Source organism: Temnothorax nylanderi, unplaced genomic scaffold, assembly GCF_030848795.1.
Source record: "Temnothorax nylanderi isolate EJ_2023f unplaced genomic scaffold, tnyl_v1.0 TNYL_tig0101_pilon, whole genome shotgun sequence".
Taxonomy (NCBI): Eukaryota; Metazoa; Arthropoda; class Insecta; order Hymenoptera; family Formicidae; genus Temnothorax; species Temnothorax nylanderi.
Window position 1 is genome coordinate 566,679 of NW_027249163.1, and position 21,335 is coordinate 588,013.

General features: G+C 37.2%; 1 protein-coding gene across 3 annotated transcripts in view; it reads right to left on the reverse strand.

Annotated features, from left to right (window-relative positions):
* Positions 1-6,802: 6,802 nt before the first annotated feature.
* The window catches only part of LOC139775586 (membralin-like), a 57,673-nt gene continuing 43,140 nt past the window's right edge, over positions 6,803-21,335 (reverse strand). For 2 of the 3 annotated variants that reach the window (XM_071711673.1, XM_071711672.1), the window contains exons 12-13: positions 16,743-17,145; positions 12,880-15,812 (exon numbers count right to left, since the gene is read on the reverse strand). In XM_071711673.1, the coding sequence (XP_071567774.1) occupies positions 15,634-15,812; positions 16,743-17,145 (582 nt within the window). In that variant the 3' untranslated portion in view covers positions 12,880-15,633. Of the gene's footprint in view, positions 7,350-12,879; positions 15,813-16,742; positions 17,146-21,335 lie in introns of those variants that run through there. The other variant, XM_071711674.1, reaches the window with a different exon arrangement.

A 21,335-nucleotide genomic window follows, 5' to 3' on the forward strand; every position in this document is an offset into this window, starting at 1 on the left:
GGCACGGCGCGGCGGCGCGACGGGGGAGGTGTCACACGTTTCCTCGCGCGAATCTATGTGTCTTTCGATGAGTTTGTTAATAATTCGCATGCTTTACCATTACGTACATACATACATACATATCTCATCGAATCCAATCAATGTGACAACAAATGAGTGAGCATCGACGATTATTCTCTCAATTTGCATTTTTATTTCTTCCTTCATACAATTCATATAATTCTAATAATTAAAAAAAAATAGCTTTGTATACGATGCAGCGGTAAAGCTGGCGAATATCGATAATTCTCATATGAAAGACGTACTCATGTACGCATAAACACGTCACGTACGCACTTACGCACGCATATATACTCGCCACTCGGGAGCACGAAGCGTATAGTAGGTATGCGAGAGAGAAACGCACACGCACAGATACGCACGGTCTACTTACGCCTTACGCGGGACTCGGGACACGTTGCGGTTCACTATAGGTATGTTACGTCCGTCGCGATGTCGCGTCGCGTCACGCGTGTACTCGTATGTCGTATCGTATATACGGGCACGCGTGAATGCACGCGTGTCACATAGCTCGTACGCGCAATATACGAACTGTTCGCGCGGCTTAACGCGATCGGCCACGGCAGTTTCGCGAAAGGAAGAAGGGACGCGTTGCTGTTATAAATAAAGCGCCACACCACCTGCTACACACTGATAAACTCGAAAGGCCAGTCATGCGCGAAACAAAGGTTAACTTCGACGGGCACTACCCCTATATGCGACTCGTAGCGCTGAGAAAGAGTACGCTCTCGTACCGGATGTATCTTTCGATAAGTATTATAGACGCTTCCGCCTGATGCCATTAATCCGTCGACTATGTAATGCCACATTTATTTACGCCTTGCACTCACTCGCCGATCACTCATACAGCGCAAAATGATATGTTAGTTTCATATAGATATTTGTGAAAAGAAATATACATATTTATATTATTCATATTATACACAATGCTCCAGAATGCTCCAGAATACTACAGAATTGTGGCGATACGATTAACAGAAGGATAATTTCTAATGAAAGAATTAATCGCGAAAATAATATGGAAAATAATAGGATTTCTTTTGTGAAATTTCATTTTCGAGTTATGCTTTTTTGAGAAAGCGTCTCCCCCCCCCCTTTTCGATTCTTTTTTTCAAAGATACTCTCAAAAATATTTTCAATCAATCGTCAAGTACCAGGCAGAGCTCGCTTCACGTGCTCCAATTGTTCTTCATCTAATTGTTTAGTAATATCCTTTTCGATCGACTGTTTTTCTTCCGTTTATCATATAGTCGCTCATTTTATCGTATGCTAATAATTATACTTATCTTTTGTATTGTTATTTTTCCATTTTCTCATATTGTAGCATTGTGTCTTGTGTTTGCATAAAACTCGACAATGCATTATAGCAATAGCGCAGCGTGATTTTTCGTGACGCGTGCACTCACTTTAAAGCACTTTCTGAAATGCCACGGCCATATCGCGCCCACTCTGTCGTGAATTCATCCGCATCGCACATACGCGTATACAGTAATTTGCACGAAGAGTATGCATACGACGAAGGTTGACCACGGGTGAAACCGGTGATCGATTAATAGTAAAGTGAACGGACTTAAATTTCGTTAGACACAAGTTGGAGCAAATATGCGAACGTAGATCGTGATGCGTGAACCCTTCAAGATTACGTTTTGCCGATAAGAAATAGAACTAGAAACGAAACACCGATCGTTTGCCTAAGCGATAATATTTTCCATTTCAGCGCGTACGAGCTAACGCACGACGACGCGTCCACCACACGTGACTGCTTGATTTAGCGCGTCTCTCTATGCGGAAAACATTATAAATCGGGAATTTAATGCAAAACGCCGCTCGACATTTATGCGCAAATAGAATAAATTTGCGGTAAATCGATGGAAGAGACACTCGACGGGAGGACACAATCGCGTCTCTCGTTAATACACACATTTATAGGAAAGCTGTATAAAAATTTCATAAATTAATAATAAATTCAAACGATTTTGGATATGCGTCTACAGATAATTTCTTCTTATTCTTTTATTTTTCTAATGCATTGTACTTCGTTACAATAAATACTTTCCTGTTTCTAGTTTTCTGTATTTTCAATCTGACGTTTTTTCATATCAAAGGCACAATTATATTATAATGCATGTTGCATAATGCGCCATAATGTACAATTTAACAGCTCGATTAGCGTGACGAAAGAACGAATCGTAAAATATCGCGCGCTCTCCGTCAGTCCGAGACAACCGATTGCGTCAAACGCGAGTGTTGAAGAGTGTTGAGTACAACTAGGTGCACCATAGATCGTAGTTTGGATGCAGCATGGCACACATAATCATATTGGCATTCTATTAGGGGGTGTCTTCTCCCTCTGCCGGGGCTTCTGCTTCCTCCCTTCCATCTAACGCGCACCCTCCTTTGCCTCATACCAGGCCATCCTGCAACCCTCCAGCATACGTCAATCGATAGTGTACAACATGATTATAATATCTCGTACATCGAAATAAGAAACTGTCCTGTTTTTTTTTTCGGACGTCAATTAATAAATTAACATTTACGCAAAAGAACATTATTTTACATTATCGGGTTAATAACTGGAAAAATGGTGCAAATCGAAGATTTCGATCGTTAACTTTTTTCTCACAGATCGGGACCGATGACATGCATGCGCACAATCTTTCTATCTCTTTTATATATAATTTATGTAGTAAATAGTTGTAGTATTTATATAAATTATTTTATATAAATGATTAATTTCTCTTTATCAACACATTCAATCGTGTTTATCATGTTTGGAATCCTAATAAGAATGAGAAACACCTTCTCAACGATATATACAATTATTTAGATTTAGAATACGTTGATATATTAAATTCATTTAACTATCAGAGCAACAAATCGATATGTATGAAAGAGAAGAAGAGAAGAATCGAAACAGAGCAGTATCGGGATACACGGGGGACAGCAGAATAGACACTATAATATGCGTTAGATATAAGCGCTTCCATTACGCGTCTTCTTTCAAACAGTTCGAAATGTGGATTAACGTTAGGCGGAATTATTAGGTATAACGTGAATGATAGTGTTAACTTGCTGGATGCATGGATTATTAACACGGCTTACATGATTTACGGTTAATAGCTAATAACCACGTATTACGTAACGACGTTGATGCGGTTACCATCTGCTATTTTGGTCTTGATTGCTGTCTATGTGCCTCCACAACCAATTCAGAGGTATGATACTATAGCGTTAATAAACAACAATTACCATGGAAGATAATGTAAGATATTTGTGCAAGAGTCACAGCTTCATTTATCACTACCTTCTTCGATACGTGTTTCTTTTTTTTTCAGGTATGTAAGCTCTTTCGATCTAAATGAGACTAAATTACATAAGAGTATTATATAATTCTTGTATATTAAAGTGCTCAGTCGTATGCTAATATGAGTTTTATCTCTTACTCACGTAAACGACCAAAATGTTTTCATTGCGTAACTGCTCGAATGAAAGGAGTCGATAAGACAAATTTATCAAATCCAAAAAGAAATCGCCTTTGAACCGGAGCGGCACGAGTGCAAGTGTACGCAAATAATAGCAGCAAACATTCGCCGACAAATGGACGTTAGAAGTTTGGGAGGAAAGTGATGAACGACGATAAACGGTATTTAGTAAGATACACATTCTCTCGACCGCATCATACATAATTTAACGCAAACACGCGCGAAGCAAGATCAAAAGTCAGATACGTAATTTCACGCGATGAACGAATGCATATATAGGGATGATTACAGCCGAGCTAACATGAACTATGAGATTCCACCAATATAAATCATCTTTCATCTCTTTCATCTCAATGTACATAAGAAAATTACTAAAATTTGTCTTTGTTTGAAAAAAACTGGGAGATGCATTGAAATGATAAAAAATTCCGAGATCTATAAAGGTGTCCAAGCAGGAAATTCTTTCTCGATTATTCAGTTATCTATATATGAAATAAGGCAAAGAGAATTTCATTTATTGAACGTACAATATTATCTGCCTTAAACGTAATTGTCGATTGCATTACGAGTCCGCGTGCGTACTACGAAAGAGAGAGAGAGAGAGAGAGAGAGAGAGAGAGAGAGAGAGAGAGAGAAACAGAATACAAAGGTTAAACGGAGTGTAACACGCGTGGGTTGAACCGCGATAGAGTGGTGGAGTTGAAGAAAAACGAGAGGGAACGAGTAGAGAATAGAGAGCGAATTCATACGATCGACTGTGCGTAAAATTATTCCAAAACTTATTACTCCTGCTGGCTATGACCGTAGCTATGGCAACGAGACGCGGATATGAAAATTAATACGCACTGGGAAAACAGAAAGTTTTCAGAATGTTTTCCCATTACCGGCAGCACTCGCGATGTTCGTACCGATTCGTTTCTGACTGGCAACTAATTCGTCCGTAGTTGTGTAATTAGCTGCATTTTTATAACGATGCGACGTCGTTCGTGTCGCTTTTTTCTTTGGAGAAACACACATCATCTATGCTATATGTCGCCGTCTCAAAATCAAAACTAATACGACTTTAAAACTTAACTTCAAGTTACTTGATTGTCAATTATATATATATATATATATGTTTTAATACACGCAAACTTTGTCAAACTCCAGCCGGATAAGTTATTTATTCGTAAACTAAGAATTATCAACTAATGATCAGAACGACACGTGCTTTAAAAGAACATTATATTTATATTTATTGTTGAAATTACCTCAATCACGTTAACAAACTCGTTATACACGCTGAACATTTAATTCGTCCAAATCGTGAAATGCAATATCTTTTCACGATTATGGAATAAATCTATGATTTACTATGTAACTCCAAATATATTTCAGTGCGCATATAACGGTTACATTGTTGATTGTCAATTTTATTCTTTTAATTGTGCGGATACAAATATAATGGCTTTATGATCCATCAAAATGGTAGAAATATTTGACAATTTAAACTTTTATAATACAGGCAACAACAGCTTTCGTAAATAATTGAGTTAATATTTAAATGTGTCCTATAAAAATACCATAGATTGGAAAATTTTATTCTTTTCAACTAATAATAACAAAAATCATTTCTAATTATATATGTCATTTTATGCAACAGAAATAAATAAAAAATCTCTTAGATCTGTATAGTTTTTTAAATTAATTATTATAAAAAATACAATTAAATACGGAATTCTGCAAGTAAAAAGAATTGTAATGTGTATGGTAAAATGAAGCAGCGTTGAACAACTCAACGTGTATTCGTGCATCGTGAAAGTCGCTTGAATATTTTAATCCCGAGAAAATGATAAGTGATTTTAAAAGGCTTATAAATAGACCACGTTTTTTTTCAAAGACTGCTTAATGTTGCTACATTCTTTCTGCATCTTGGAAAATACAAAAATTTGTCGTATAATTTTTAACATAACGCCAGCAGCAGCGGCGACACCGAACAACGAGAACGAACTAAAGTGACGTGAATCGATAATCGAACGCTGAGAGAGGGTGAAGCACGTAGAAATTATATTATCTTTTTCTTGTCGCGTACTACGTCGAACCTAATAGCCTGACGTCATCGATGGGAATTTATAGTCTTTCATAACGGAAGATTTATTTTTAAAAATTATATGTCCTGCATTTTGAATAATACAGGAAAATCCATATTGATATAAATTTGTTTATAATTGAATTTATAATGTAGATTTATCTCATGATGTATTATAGATAGATTCATTTTTTTTAGTGCACTATAAACAATTTCGAAATGTATTAACAACAATCAGCTGATTGCGTGTGCAGTACGACTTGATTAATTCATGAACTTATTTAGAAAAGTTAATAGGAAGCTCAAGATTCAAGCATTGAGTGTTAGATAGAGGTGTTGTTTGAAATTTGCATACATTAATAATATAACAACGATGCGCGGCGACACTTACAATTAGTGAAATACATTATAATACGTGCGAGTTATTAATATCTAGATACTGTAAAGATTATTTTAATTGAATCTTAACACAATATTGAATATTTTCATCGAACAAATAATCGTATGTGATACGAAATATGTAAAAAACAATATAAGCAATAACTCTAGATTTTTTTAGGCCCCAGCAGTCTTTTCATATTCAGAATTTTAGCCTTAAACACAACTATCTCACATATACATATATTTTAATTTTGTATATTTCATTCATCTGATATTCTTGAATACTTTATGAATACAATGCCAACAAAAGATAAACATTCTTGACACAAGATACATGACCATGAATAGGATATTGCGGCATACAAATTTTCCATTCTAACAGAAGTCCAAGGTCCGATTTTCGCTTGGAGACAATTGAGCTATATACATTATGTTTATATATCTTTAAATAAAGGACAATATTGTCTCGCTTTGCCGATATTTTCTGTTTCCCTCTTTTTGTGTATAACTAGTTATCCTACTTACCCTATATAAGCTTTATTTCGTCGCAACTGTGCGAAGTGACGCATCTGCAGAAGGCAAAGCTGAAACTGGTGGTTGAATGGTGGCAGTAGCGAGAAAAGATATTTAGCATGCACGGGAAGCGACCGCTGCTCATAAAGGATAGGAGGAATCCACAATGAACCGATAAGCGAATAATCTCGCGAGAAAAAGGGAAGAATATGAAGGGGTAATGGAGCAGGGAGAAAACCTGTCAAGTTGAAGCAAGGCGGAGCGAGTGCTTTAAATTCAGGATCGTCCCCCTGCCCCCCTAAATTTTTTCAAAAAATTCATTAATATTTAATACTCTGAGATACATGTCATGTTGTCACAATATTACTATACTACATATAACTACTACTAAGTATATAATATCTTTTACAAAAATATGCACAACCATAATAATTAGGCAATATCGATAATAAATATAAACAATAAGACCATTCGTCTTTTACATTTTCGAATTATATATACGATCATTACAAACTCCGACAGTCTTATTACAATCAGTATGAACGAATAGTTTTATATAATATATAATGGCAGATAAATGTGAATACTTGGAAAGATTTATTCGAATATCAAACGCACCTCACTGTCGCGCTCTTCGCTTTTTCATCCTCTCGATACACAGTTTTTTGCTTACATACGCACACATTGGTATTATTCCAGCGTCTTCTTTGAAACGTCAGGCAATTATATTTATCCTTCCACATCGGCACCGAGAGATGCAGAATTGAGCTCCTTGCAGAATTGAGCGCAAAATACTTTCTCATTGGATTAAGAGGAGGATTTCCAGTTCAACGCTCATGCGTCACCTGCGTAAGAGAGAAAACGACGAGTTTCTATAGAAGAAAATTCATCCAAACACGGAACGACTTGTCATTATAAAGTCGTAAAAAGAATCTGCTTTCCAGATTTAAAAAAAAAACTAAGATTGCGTTATTGTCTCATTTTGGTCACGCGCCTGATCGCGCCGGATTGCGCCGGAAAATACGTACATTTCATTGATATTTTCAACTGCAACTAGCGATATTTAATGACCGCTACCAATGCTGACGAAAATAAATCAATATGCAATAACAAAAATGAAAATCTCAATGGAAGAATGATGTATAATATCGTTGTCGTTTAAACATGATTATTCTATATTCGTTAAAAAATTCACACGTGCATGAAGCGAGTGAATAAATGCTTTCCGTCAGTATGTAGCATAATAAAGTATAATAAAAACTTGTACGCTGATTCAATTTAGTCCATAATCTAATTAACAATAAATTATAACTAATGAGAAATATCATGCCTGTATTAAAAATTCCATCGCGTTCCGGGAACTGACGCTGTTTCAGTGCACAATGAGTACTTTATAATTGGGACATAGCGTAACATCGAACCCCATATAATTTCGCTGAGGCTGAGAGGAAGCCCGGCGAATAGAAGTTATACTTGCCAGAGGAGTACCTCGGATATGTTATCTCCATTAAAACATTGCGAGGATTCGGCGTGAAATTCGTATTCTAAAAAGTATAATTATAATTTGCATATATAAAACTCAATCTCTTGTCTATTCAATGTTTCATTCGCTTTATTAAAGGAGCGTACGGACCATAAAAAAGAATATACTTAATGAGAAGATAATAAATCAACTATATATACGGCACGTGTATGAACATTTGAATGACAGTAATTGCTTATGATGAGAGTAATTGCTTATGATTAATTCGACATAGCACCGACAAGATATTATTTCGTACGCAACTTGTCATTATCGAAAATTTCTGGAAGGCAAAGACTTTGATACGTAATTGTAGACGTGGCGATTATCGAATTCAGCACTCTTATAAGACAAATCTCTATCTGCGGTAGAAAATCAATTGGATTGATATCATCAAATTAATTACGAGTGGAGATCAGAACTCGTCTTCCCACAAACGTTTGACGCTTTAAACGATCGTTTGATGTAATTATACAAATTTACTATATTGTGCAGCTATTCTCTCGCGCTCTTGAGGGATCCTGTTACTTATAAAACTTATAAAATTACCATACGCGCGTTTTTAATGACACGTCTGTCGATATAGTATATGAATCTTTATCTCTTTCTTTTATCGTTTTAATAAATACTATAATACATTATTATTTTATGCAAAATAATTATAAAAAATTTCCTTTCATAAATCATACAATAATTTCAAGTAACAAAGAGACAATGTTAAAAGTAATAAATACAAGTTCTATGTAACTTACCTTTGAAGCTATTAAATATTTGCTTTAAAGGTATCGAAGATAAATTATAAATGTAAATCTATTATAGCCGTAGCTTGCAATATTAGAACACGATGAAACCATGTAGCGTTATATTGCTACACTGACGACACTGACGTCATTGCAAATCAATAACATTAGTGTCAAATTGCAAAACAATTGAGATAGTATAATTCTGAAGAGCGATGTACTGTTTTATTCTGACATGTTATTTTAGACCGTTTTATCTCACGCGCGATTTTTATTCATTTTCTTACAACGCTGCATATGCAGATATTACAGACGCACATCCTCTGTCATAAGAACATTACAATAGGATGTAGAACCTAACAAATTGATTCCTCGACATATATACTCGAGAATGATAAATATATATTACGTTTTATTGGATGCATATGTATGTATTATAAAGCATACGATACGTCTCAATGGTTTACGTTTTGCCAATTTGTTATCATGAATATTCGAGATAATTGGGTATTACTAGACACGTTCAGACACGTTCGAAGCAAACTGTGAAAAGTATCGATACGGTGTTCCCTGAAAACAGATCGCATGTGAAATTAGACGATTCAAGCAATTTGATTAAATTGGAAATGGATTAATTCGATCAAAGCAGAATCAGGTGATACAAAGTTAGTAACCTCTGGAAATCAAGGGTAGGACTCCTTGGTATGAGAATAGGCAGCGTAAAATACGTGAAGTTATATTATGCAATCGTTATCTTTATTTTTATATGATACCACTTGTCAATTTTAGCTTTGTGTGTAAAAATTTATTGTAAAAAGGAGAAAAATCTAATGGTAAAATCACTGATTCATTTGTCGTATTACTAACAAACGAATTTGCAACCATGACAATTTAATGACACACAGAAGTAAGAAGAATACTGATACTCGTTGTATGTACCATATGCAGCATACATATACCTGAGAAGACTCAGAAAGCCATTAGCTAATTAATGAGATCTCCTCCGGCGATGCTCGGCTTAAAGTCCGGAAAACACGTACCTAATGCCCCTCGAAACTGTGCAGCCGACTTTCGAGCACCAATGAAAAAGAGACACAGAACAAAGATACCTTTTTTTTTACATTATGCTTCCAAATGAAATGAAGATACAAACTCATAAAGAAATGAACATCATCATTCATCCTAGCAGCTAGCTCAAACTATTTAAAATATGATGACAAATTTACATCTGTAGTTAGAATTGTTAGAAAGGCATCAACCTATCAAGCATCTTATCATAGTATCTTATTATTTCTTTGCCACTCACATTTGCATTGCTTCAAAAATAATATAATTATCGTATATCTTATGCATGCGCTTACGAGGTTCGATATATATCAAAGAAAGCGGTCTCGGTGTTATCGAGCGACGCGTCGCGCCGCGCCGAAGCGTGGAAAGGAAACAACGCCCCAAATATAAAGACCCAAGAAAAGGTCAACTAACAATAAGATTTAGCGATTCATTTTTATATTTCTATACAGTTATCATAACTTTAATATTCGTTTTTATACTTGAAAATTAAATTCTAAAATCACGTAAACATTTTTAAATATTTTAAATCATTTCCATACCATACATTTTATTTTTCACACTTTATTTAATCTTTTATGACTTTATGATTTAATATAAATCTTAACTGATATTTGTTTTTTATACATTATTTTAAGCAGAATGAGAATTCAAACGTAAGATATACAAATGTATAGAAAATATATGTATGGAAAAAATAAAATGTAAAATGTAAAATACAAAATACAAAAACAACTGCAATAGCAATTGTTTTTGAAAATCAGTTTTAAATTAAAGGAAAAAATGTCTTTATCGCTAAGTCTTATTAAACAGAAAAAAAAACGGATTTGATCTGATTTATGAAACTTGCAATATCTCATAAAAATCAATAGATCGCTGGCATCTCGTATTTTTATGTGCCATCGCGAGTTTTTTCATTATGGCTCGGAGCATGATAACGCGTTTCCAAGAATTAAGTTTTTAATTGCGTCAGGAAGAAGATTTAATTTCAGGTACGCCGTGGAACTTGAAGTGGCTTCGTATTAAGATACCTTGTTTTAGCGCGTAGCGAAGTAAAGCTAAAACGGCTTAACTCTTAGGAAGAGCCGAATGAACGAGCGAGCGGACAAGGTAGGTATTCTCACGAAAGACAAGCCACGATGCCGCGACACCACGTGCTTGACGGTCCTGCGAGCGACAGTCCATTGTTTCGCGGATAAGCCGTTTTTATTAAAACGGATGATTATTTCGACGTTGAGCATCGTTGCTGGACAGGACGAAAGCCGATCGATGCCTCTGCCATTATCATTACTACCATCTTGGCCGTTTTCACGTTTTACATCCGATCAAGCAACAAAGTGACGACATAGATATCTAGATATCTTTATTCCTGCAGCATTATATATTTGACTTATTATCAAATGTTTGGGTAATTTAACATTGAGTACACATCGCGCAGAAAAATCTCCATGTAAAATTTAGTCGAGGACAAATATTTGTTATTTATTTCCTATTGAATTTTAATTTACTATTCTAAAAAATATCGGTTATCAATTAGAATTAATCAAAAGGCACGTTTGTGAATTTTCGTCAGTTAATTAAGAATATCCTCTAGATCAATTTCTTCAAAAAGAACGCTCTAAGAACGAAGCTGCTTATACATGATTCGTTAAAGTGCGTTTTTCGCGACCATCGTCGATATGATTCCGATAGGAAACCTATCTAGTGGTGAGCAAAGTGGCCGAAGATGAGAGAAAGAGGGAAAGGGCAGAGGGACAACTCCGAAGAAACAAAATGACAAGAAAGAATGAGATGGAAGAAGTAAAAAAAAAATAAGACGTGGACGGAGAGAGGGAAAAGAGAAACACAGAACGATCCGTGTAGGTTCGTCCATGTAGGGACAGAAGGCAGCCCTGCGGGCAGCCAATCAAATAAAGTAGTCCGAGGTTGCTTTGCCGGATGCAAATTTAGCCCCTGTGGGCTTTCTGTTTCCATCCTCCTCCTCCTCCTCCTCCTCCTTCTCCTCTTCCCGCTGTCGTTCTGCAACTGCTGAGCTGAGACTCTATACGAGTTTCCGGGACATACGGAAGTGGCTCTGTAGCTGTTCACCGATACACAACCCACTATACCCTCCTGCTTCTCCTTCGCGTCTCACCCTTTCGTCAGATTATTCATTCTGACCCTTTCCAATCCCGATCGTCGAAAAATCGCTATCACAAGGGATAGCGTGGAATCAGTTGCGCCTTTATATGCAACGATCAAATCTTTTTGTGACACTAAGAAAAAAATGCACATAATCAGTTATATAATTTATTTGCTTCAAAAGAGATAATCACACAACGATACTATAACAATAAATTCCATGACAAAGAAGATAATCTCTTGATAATTCCTAAAGAAAATGCTATATATATATATATATATATATATATTCGCGACAAAATTACACATCTTTGAAATATTAAGCTCAAATGGTACCAATGCGGCGTGTCACGATATGCTCCATACCTATATACCATACAACGGAACAGTGATACAACGGAACGGAGGAGGATTCGAGCGACGAATCGGATCGCGATGCGACTCACTCCTAATTATGTCTTAATGAAAATAAATCGCTACATTTGTAGGAGCACCGTGTCTCTTTGGGCATTTCCACGAATCACCCGTACCTCCAACCTTTGCCCACGCAGTTCGTCTTCCCCTCCACCTTCTCTCTCCCCCCCCCCCCTCTCTCTCTCTCTCTTTCTCTTTCCATTCTATCGTGTTATCTTCGTACTCCACGCCACCTGTTTGATTCCTTCAAAGGGATACCAGTGTCTATTTGTCTATTTCGGTTTGTCCCGTCCTTCCCCGCCAATCCCATCCACACGACTTGGACGGAATCCAACACAGTTCTCCCTATCCACCGCGCATCCTCTGCCTTACGTTCCAAGTTGAACAATCAATTTCAATTTCGCAAGAATCGCTTTTAAATCTCGAATTTGCCGTGCTGTTCGAAGCAACGCGATAGCATAGGGATGGGACGAGTTAAATGCTGAATCGATAATAAATCAAGACGAAACATAGAATAAGATCTCTGCATTTATTTATAATCTAATAATAACAGCAGCAATAGTAGCACAATAGGGATAATAGTAACAATATTATTTAATAATATATACAACCAAAAGAAATAAAATATATAAATAATAAAAAAACATTTTTTCAGAAGCGCTCGTCTACAAATGTGACTCGGGAGACAACAAACAAAACGATAATCGGAGCTTTTACAGTCGATATTCTTAAATAATCTTCTCTTTTCGAGCTTCTTTGTATCTCTTAACTGAGCACATTTGTATAATTCGCGCAATTGTTTCTTACTTTTCGTTATTATGTCATTCGTCGGAATATCGCTTAGCTCAGCATCAATATCATTTATAGTACGCTGATGCACGCCAAAATCGACAAATTACATTAACAATACGTGATAAATACATACGCATCATTTGTTCCTAACGTCGGTCTCCAATGAGTGTGCTAGCTCGTCTCGTTTTCCTTTGCACGAATCGTTTCAATATTTCATACATGTCCCAGTCCACGTAATAAAAAAAACATGCCATTTCGCTTACCAATGATACATAGTATGTATCACTAAATGACAAATCTCCGGAACGGATAAATTATATCACTGTAAACTTACATTATAACGATTATCGTTAATCCTAAGTAACAACGCATCAAGGTGGAGAATGCGGCATCGGCGATTCCGTCAGAAGCGGTTTCTTTCGCGATTTATATGTTTCCGATCCTTCTCATTTTCTTCATCTTTATCTTTATTTATATTAATAGCACGCAACGTTTTGTCATTCCAGCAAACGGCAATTGCAACTTAAGCTAATTAAACCCGCGTTAAACTGATGGGTTAATTATAAAATAATGAGTTAGAAATATCCGTGGAATGAATGAAACATTCGAAAAAATCCCAGATCCCAAATACGCTATATCATAAAGGATAAAGGGGAAAAAGGGCATGTGAAAGATATACTATCGATTTTACTCGTTTTATCTCGCTACATCCTTATATATATAGCGTTGTCGTCCGAATAATTTGCTACTATAAGCACAAGACAAGATTAGCTACATATGAATTTATACCAAGAAAATATTCTTACGCAGTCAAACAAATTTTTACATCATTACACGAGTATTCGATAATTTCAAAATGTTTATTAGTCAAAATTCGAGATTGCATGTCTATTCCATACCTATGCCTCTATCAAGGCAGAGTCTAATCGAGCGAACACAATCGAGCACCGAAAAATATTATTAAGAAAAAAGAGAAAACACTGCAATTGATCGCATAATGATCTTCATGTACGATTTTACTTATTGTAGTTATGTCCGTTGATCTAACATTATTGATATAATTAATACATTTATCATGACATAAACCGAAGAAATCGCTTTATAATATTCTCTAATGACGCGATCTTTGTTCGATACTTGTTTAAAAAAATTTACTTGCGAAAGTACTTGTTAACTACTATCTCATCTCTATTTCGGTAGGTCGTAATGTATGTGTAGAACAAACAAAAAAGGGAATCAAAGAATATTCAGAGGCATTCTAATCGTGCTGAAAAACTGCAATCTTAGCGGTCTCGCCGACAAATGCTTCCCTAACATTTTCAAAAGACGAAGAGTGCAGAGACAAGTGCAAAGAACAGTTCAACGTTTAACTATCTCGCTGTAAGAATTTGTACATAAAACTATTCGTCAAAAATTTTGGCGCGTTCCAATCAATCTCAATGTAAATATAATTTCCAGTAATCTCAATTCTAAATATAATTTCTTGTAATCTTTTACTATAGTCTTTCGAAGTTCGATAAAAGTAATAATTGTAAATGTTTCTTATTTTAACCATGTTACCTTTGCGGGATACAAGCGTAAAAATTTTATAGTCACCAAATGAATGAGACAGAACAAATACGAAGAATAATTAAATAGAAACATATATATATGTGTGTGTGTGTGTGTGTGTGTGTGTTTGCGTGTGTGTATACATACATGGAAGAAAAATGTCAGAAATTATTCACTTCATGCAATAAGAGAAATATATTTATAAAGTAAACAAATTACAAATTAACAAGAATCTTGAGACTACTCGCAAATGTGCATTTCAATCGGAAGATAATATTTATCGTAATATATTTTGCATTCGTGTTTAACATATCTTTCAACAAATAAGTACAAAAACTCTTGTATCTTGTATCATTAAATATAAAATAATCTTATGGAATATTACAAAAAAAAATTACACGTATTACATTACAAAGAATCATTATATAATTCACGTACAACCGCGATAAATTGAAAACTGAGTTAAAATGTTTTATCATTTCTGAAATTACTATCTGAATTCATACAGGTAACTTTGCTATTATACTTGACTTGTAATGAATCTAACATGGAAACGTGTAACTGCATAAAATCAAATCCGATCGAACCCTGATATTCCCATATATTACTACCGTAGAAAATTTATTTCTATAATTACATCACTGTAAAAATCTTTGCCTCTTCGTCCATTGTTTCTGATTTCGAAGCGTGATATTTATGACATTTTAAAAGAATCGGTTTCTAAGTTTATCCTCATTGAAATTAAACATTGAACACGTATCTTGTTCATTCTCTTACATAAAGAGACCATATTACTTTATAGTTAAGTTCCCTTGACAAAGTAACTGCGCCGATTTTCTACGGAAGGAAATCGACGGAAGCAGTCATGCGGAAATGATACACTCTGTGCTCTGACTGTCACGCACTTGGCATGATTAAAGTCTAATGTTTCTTGTCTTCGACAGACACTTCCTTGCATACCACTTCGGCAGACTCGATGACCTCGAATCCTTCGGAGGACGAAGTATCGGTGAAGGAACTCGTAGCTCTGGGCGCTGAGGGCACTGCTTCCGTTTTCGCAACGGAAGCCGATGTGGCGAGCACTGCCGTGTCTTCCGACACTGCGATTTAACGCAACAATTGTTTTTTATTATATACCGCCACATGAAGAAATATCATACTTTGAAGATAATACAATTTAGAAGTTTTATGATGACAAATATCCGTAATAAAAGTCAAACAATCGGTGTGGTATAAAGAGCGCGCAACTGTAAGTCAAACCGCAGCTGTAAACAAACTGGTTCCCGACGCTCGGTAACGCTCGCGCGCGTGTTAAAACGATTATCGATTATCCGAGCCACGAACGCGAAACGAGAGGTGAAATTAAAAGCCCAGAAAAATAATCAGTGCTAGTTGGATCGTTCGAATTGAAACACGATAGCGCGGTATCGCGTGCCAAACTATGTAGGCGCTCCAAAGCGACGAGTGTCAGTGACACAGGATCTACAAAGTGCTCATTCAAAACTCTAAACCGATGAAACGCGCGCGTGATTTCGCGAACCGGCACGCGGAATGCGTAATCACGGAATTATTGTCGATTACAATACGTTATACGATATCTCAAAAATTACTCAATATTTCTCTGGTATCGTTGAAGCCCCAAGAGGATCATTTTTCGGCTGTCGGCTTGTCGTGCCAACATACAGTTTTTTTTTCGTCGTTCTCAATAATGTGTAAATCTTAATATGCCTCATAAAATTAAACTCGCGAAAGCGCAAGTGTCATAGAGGAGAAAGTTTTTTTCCTGTTGTATAAAGTTGTATAAAAGTTGAAATAGCTATAATTAAATGTACCATTTTTTAATTTGTTTCTCTACATTTATAGAAAAAGTATGTTGGGTATCGAAATTTGATCAAATATACAATATCAAATATCCGATATGGTACGTTTAATTCTTTTAAGACACTAGGAAATAAAATTTTACTTGATCTAGCCGGTGACTCAATGAGAAATAACGCAAACGCAAGATAAAAATATTAAAATTGACTTACCTCGGACAGAATTGTCTCGACGGTCAGCCGTTGTCGCGGATGTTTGCTCATTATCCGCATTCGCATGTTGTTCCTCCGCATTGCTAGGTTCCAAGTCAAGCTGAGAAAGCTCAGTAATGTAGTTTTGCTGTGTCTGTTCCGTCGTCGGAGGTATCGACGGATTCGGACTCGACGAAGGTGAAGGCGAAGGCGCCGCTGACGGCGACGGCGACGACGACGGCGACGGCGACGGCGTTGGCGAAGGTGACGACGACGACCCCGGACCCGGGGTGGTTGGGGCCGTACTGGGCGTTGCTGGTTGCGCTTGAGGCTGAGCATGATTACGAAACAGGAGCTGCTGAAGCTGCGCCTGCTGCAGAATTACTGGTAGCTCATAGTGATGAAAGAAGTATAGCATTGAGTGCTGAAACAAAAAAAAGAATGACATCTATAACATGCATGGCATTTTGTCTCTCTGTCGCCATATATAATACGCTGTAAGAATTCGCCACTCCCCCTGCATCCGTGTGTCGGGCACCGTTGGAGAAACCGAAAACAAAAATTCACCTGGCGAGCTGTATCTCCCGGCACACGTGTGGCTCTATGCATTCGTTTATTCCGTGTATGTGAGCCGTGTGTGCCGCTCGCGCCTAGCAAATTTATATGGAAATTCGCCAAATTCGTTCTACATCAGCGCTCTCTTTCTCCGCAATCGCTTCGAACCTTGTCTCTGCCGATCGGTATCGATCGTGATACGTGCATCGTGATAACGACGACTGCACACACAATAACGCAGCTTCTCTTCACACGTACCGCGCGGAACCAAATCCTCTATTCCTAAATTGCAAAATCCTACTACTTTATTAGGTAATTTAGGGACGTCTCTTGATTAAACCAAGCACGCGAGCTGCGTGCAGTTGGAATTATTTATAGAATTGAGACGTGACAAACTGTGTCAACGAGAACCATCCAATCGCATTTATTTTGACGTTCTCTCTTTTCAAGATTGAAAAATCTAAAATGAACAAATAACACGGAGGTAGAGGGGCAGAGGCTGCAGAGGCTGCAGAGGTAGGAGTGAAGGTGGCGAGCGGATGAGCGAGAAGAAAAATCCTGGATATGGAAAATAGATATCTCGGGTCCGGGCACCTGTCGACGACGCGGAGGAAATGGTATTCTCGGTGATTCGTCGGCAAGAGCGGAACGATTCCGCACCGTTTGAGAAAAAGAAGACTGGTGGGAAGATTGGTGAAGAGCGGGAAGTGGATCCCCCAAGGTGGATGGGAAAGAATGACGGGGAGCGGAGTGGAGGAACGGTTGCGGGAACGGGAACGGGAGCGGGATCCGGGTATATCGAGTTTTCGTTTGGTGGATAATCAACGCCAATGACACCGATATCGAATCGGTGTATAATCACGCCGCGGGGCTAATCGGCTGAACTCCGACCTACAGCAACAGCCGGCGAGAGCTTTGCCATCCGGGAATCAAAACGATTCTCGGCCGACGTGCCCCCGGGCTTTTCGAATTTTGCCGCTGCACGGTATTCGTGAACTCGTTGCCAGGAAATAATTGTCGCTCGTTAAACGGTCGATCATGTTAACGAACCTGTAACCCGCTTGTCGAGCAAAGACTGTCATCATCGACGTAGGCTTAAGCCGCGGTCTATTTACAGAGCATACTTATATTCGATCATATTCTCAAATGTGTCGACATACTATTTTTACCTGGGCGCTTTTGAAAAATCACTACACCACATACGTTTGATAATATTCTATAAAGTAAAAAAAATTATTAAAAATTATTGAAAATAAAATTATATAATTAAATAAAGTTATAATGTACAAACAACAATAACAGATAATTGTTGTCGTAATACTGACATTGAATTTTAAATTTTAACAGATATAATCTGAAAAATTATGGATTATATCGTGGAATACATTCTGAAATAATTATCAATTTATTTTATAACGATAAAAATAATTGCGAGAAAAATATGCAATTTTTGATACACTATGTTTCATGTAGAATTTTGTCAAAATTATCGCGCTTCGACAAATCTTCTTTACATTAGGCTACTTTTTAGACTAATTTTCAAAATAATTGACAATAAATATGTTCAACAATTGAATGGCGAATACGACTTAGTAATGTAATCTTTTTCCCCAGCGCGTAATGATGCAGTATCGTGATGCATTTACACCTTTTATCGAGTGAATTAACCACTCCATTAAACTTTAATGGTATTCAGTTTTTACGCGTGAAATGTACACAGTACATATCGAATGTAGTTATTAACGTAGCGGCTATCTATCGTAACGCCGTTATAATAATACCTGTTAATACGGCCATCGCGATCATCTAATTATAAGTTATTGCGTTATCAAAGTACGCTCTCCAATCAGATTACCCATCGTATTATTGGCATAGCAGGCAAATTTGTTTCTAAAATTCCGGCGGCTTATAGCAAATGTTCTATTACGATCGATCGTTTGTCGTAACTCGATAGATATACTTGACTTATATGCAGAGAGAACGCACAATTATAACCGATGACTCGTCAACGTTGAACATGACGACGCGAAATGCAAAGACCGAAAAAATCTCAAGTATATATAAATTTTTCACAACACCTCTACGGAAAGTTCGACTTTCCATGCCTGTAGAGAGGGGCGAAAGCGGTCAATTTCACGCCAAGGCGGCATAGCGGGCGGAAAGTAACCACTTTCCTCCCTAGGGCGGAAAGTGACCACTTTCCTCCCTGTTTAGCGGGTGGAAAGTGGTCACTTTCCGCCCTAGGGAGGAAAGTGGTTACTTTCCGCCCGCTATGCCGCCTTGGCGTGAAATTGACCACTCTCGCCTCTCTCTAGGCATGGAAGTCGAACTTTACGTAAAGGTATTGTGAAAAATATCGTGTGCACCTCGGGGCAAAAGCTTTTTCAGACTCGTGTGATTGCCGCCCTCGCCTTCGGCTCGGGCGGCAAACTTCACACTCGTCTGAAAAACGCTACTTTCGCCCCTTGGTGCACAATATACTATTGTCGCGAACAATGTGATACAAACGTGATACTGATGACTGATGACAAATGAGAGCAGTAACAATCCACTTTATAGTATAGATAAAAGACAATAGTAGCGTGATAAATAAAAATAATCCTAAAGTTGCAAATGAGTAAGTTTTAAGGTCAAGAGCATTAGCGTATACATATTCCTAATGGAACAGCCAATGGGAAATGACAGTATCTCACGGTTACTTAACGGACCGTGTTCTTAATGGAAGAAACGGGACACGCCCTTCTCGATGAGAGAACGAGATTCCCGCATTAAAGTATCCTTACGCGCATTTGTATATGGAAAGTGGAAACCAAGAAGCCGCATTAAATTATTTCTATCGATCGAGCTGTCAGGAGCATTGTCCCGGTTGCGTTTACGTAACTTAAGTTTGAGCGATAGCGGCTTTAGGCTATCCAGTCAAGCGACCACGGTCGTGGCACGGCTCGTTCTTCGTCCTGCTACCGTTGCTGTCAATCGCAGGACTCCCAACGGTAGCCGACGAGATCGCATGCAAAATATGCTCCCATTCTCCCTCATCTATCTCGACGCGATTCCTAAAAGCGGAAGTGCAAACTCCGCTTTTCCCGGGTCACACAAATCGGACTCACATTCTATTCTTTATATGGGCTCGGGACATAATTACATCGCCAAAATCGATAATCAAAAGACGGTTTCATGATACGATTGTTCATCATCGTCATTTTATTATAAACGCTGCTATGCGATGGATAATTAAATATAAAGCTTTTTAAATAAACAGCATATTTTTTCAATTATCTCAACGTCTCTTTCATACAATTTCGGAATAAACTTTTTAATCCAGCAAAGTTTTATGTTTTTAACATTAATTAACGCAATGTAGAAACAATGAAAAAGATTAATGTTGCAGGCGTACCATTTATTTTATCGAAACCACACTGGACAATAAATATAATCTATATCTCTGATATTCTTCGGTATTCTCTCTTTAATGGTTCAATTCAAATGTGATATTTATATTGGAAAGCGCAGCACTATAAAATTTGATTTCTTTGTTGGCAGATTTTAATTCACTCTTACTTCCCAATGCACGAAACTTATAGTCGCTTATTTAAACAGATTATTCAGAAGTGAATGTAACGTTCATCGATCTAAAGGTCAAATATCGTCTAATTAACGACATTCTACGTAATGTAGAATGCCTATTATTATTGCTCGGAAAGATAGACAAAGAGTACCCATGACACAATTTTTCAACAGTTCAATTGCCGCAGGAGTTTCTTGCTAAACTTAGCCCGACCATATCGACTAAAGTATTCGCAAGTAGGTCACGGAATATTCGTGATCAATGTCCGTTTCAATGCAAAAGAGCAATTTTTCTTGGGAAAACTTTTCTATTTTCCCGTAGGAGTTTCTTTTCTTTTATTATTTTTGTTTTTTAACGCGAAGACGATTGATTCACGATCCGACGGCGCGCCACACTTTAATCCCAAAATACACCGCATAAATACTTGTGCCTTACCAAGTACTCGAGTTCGCACACTTTCACCAAGCAATTTATTCCCAACCGCATTCTTCCTT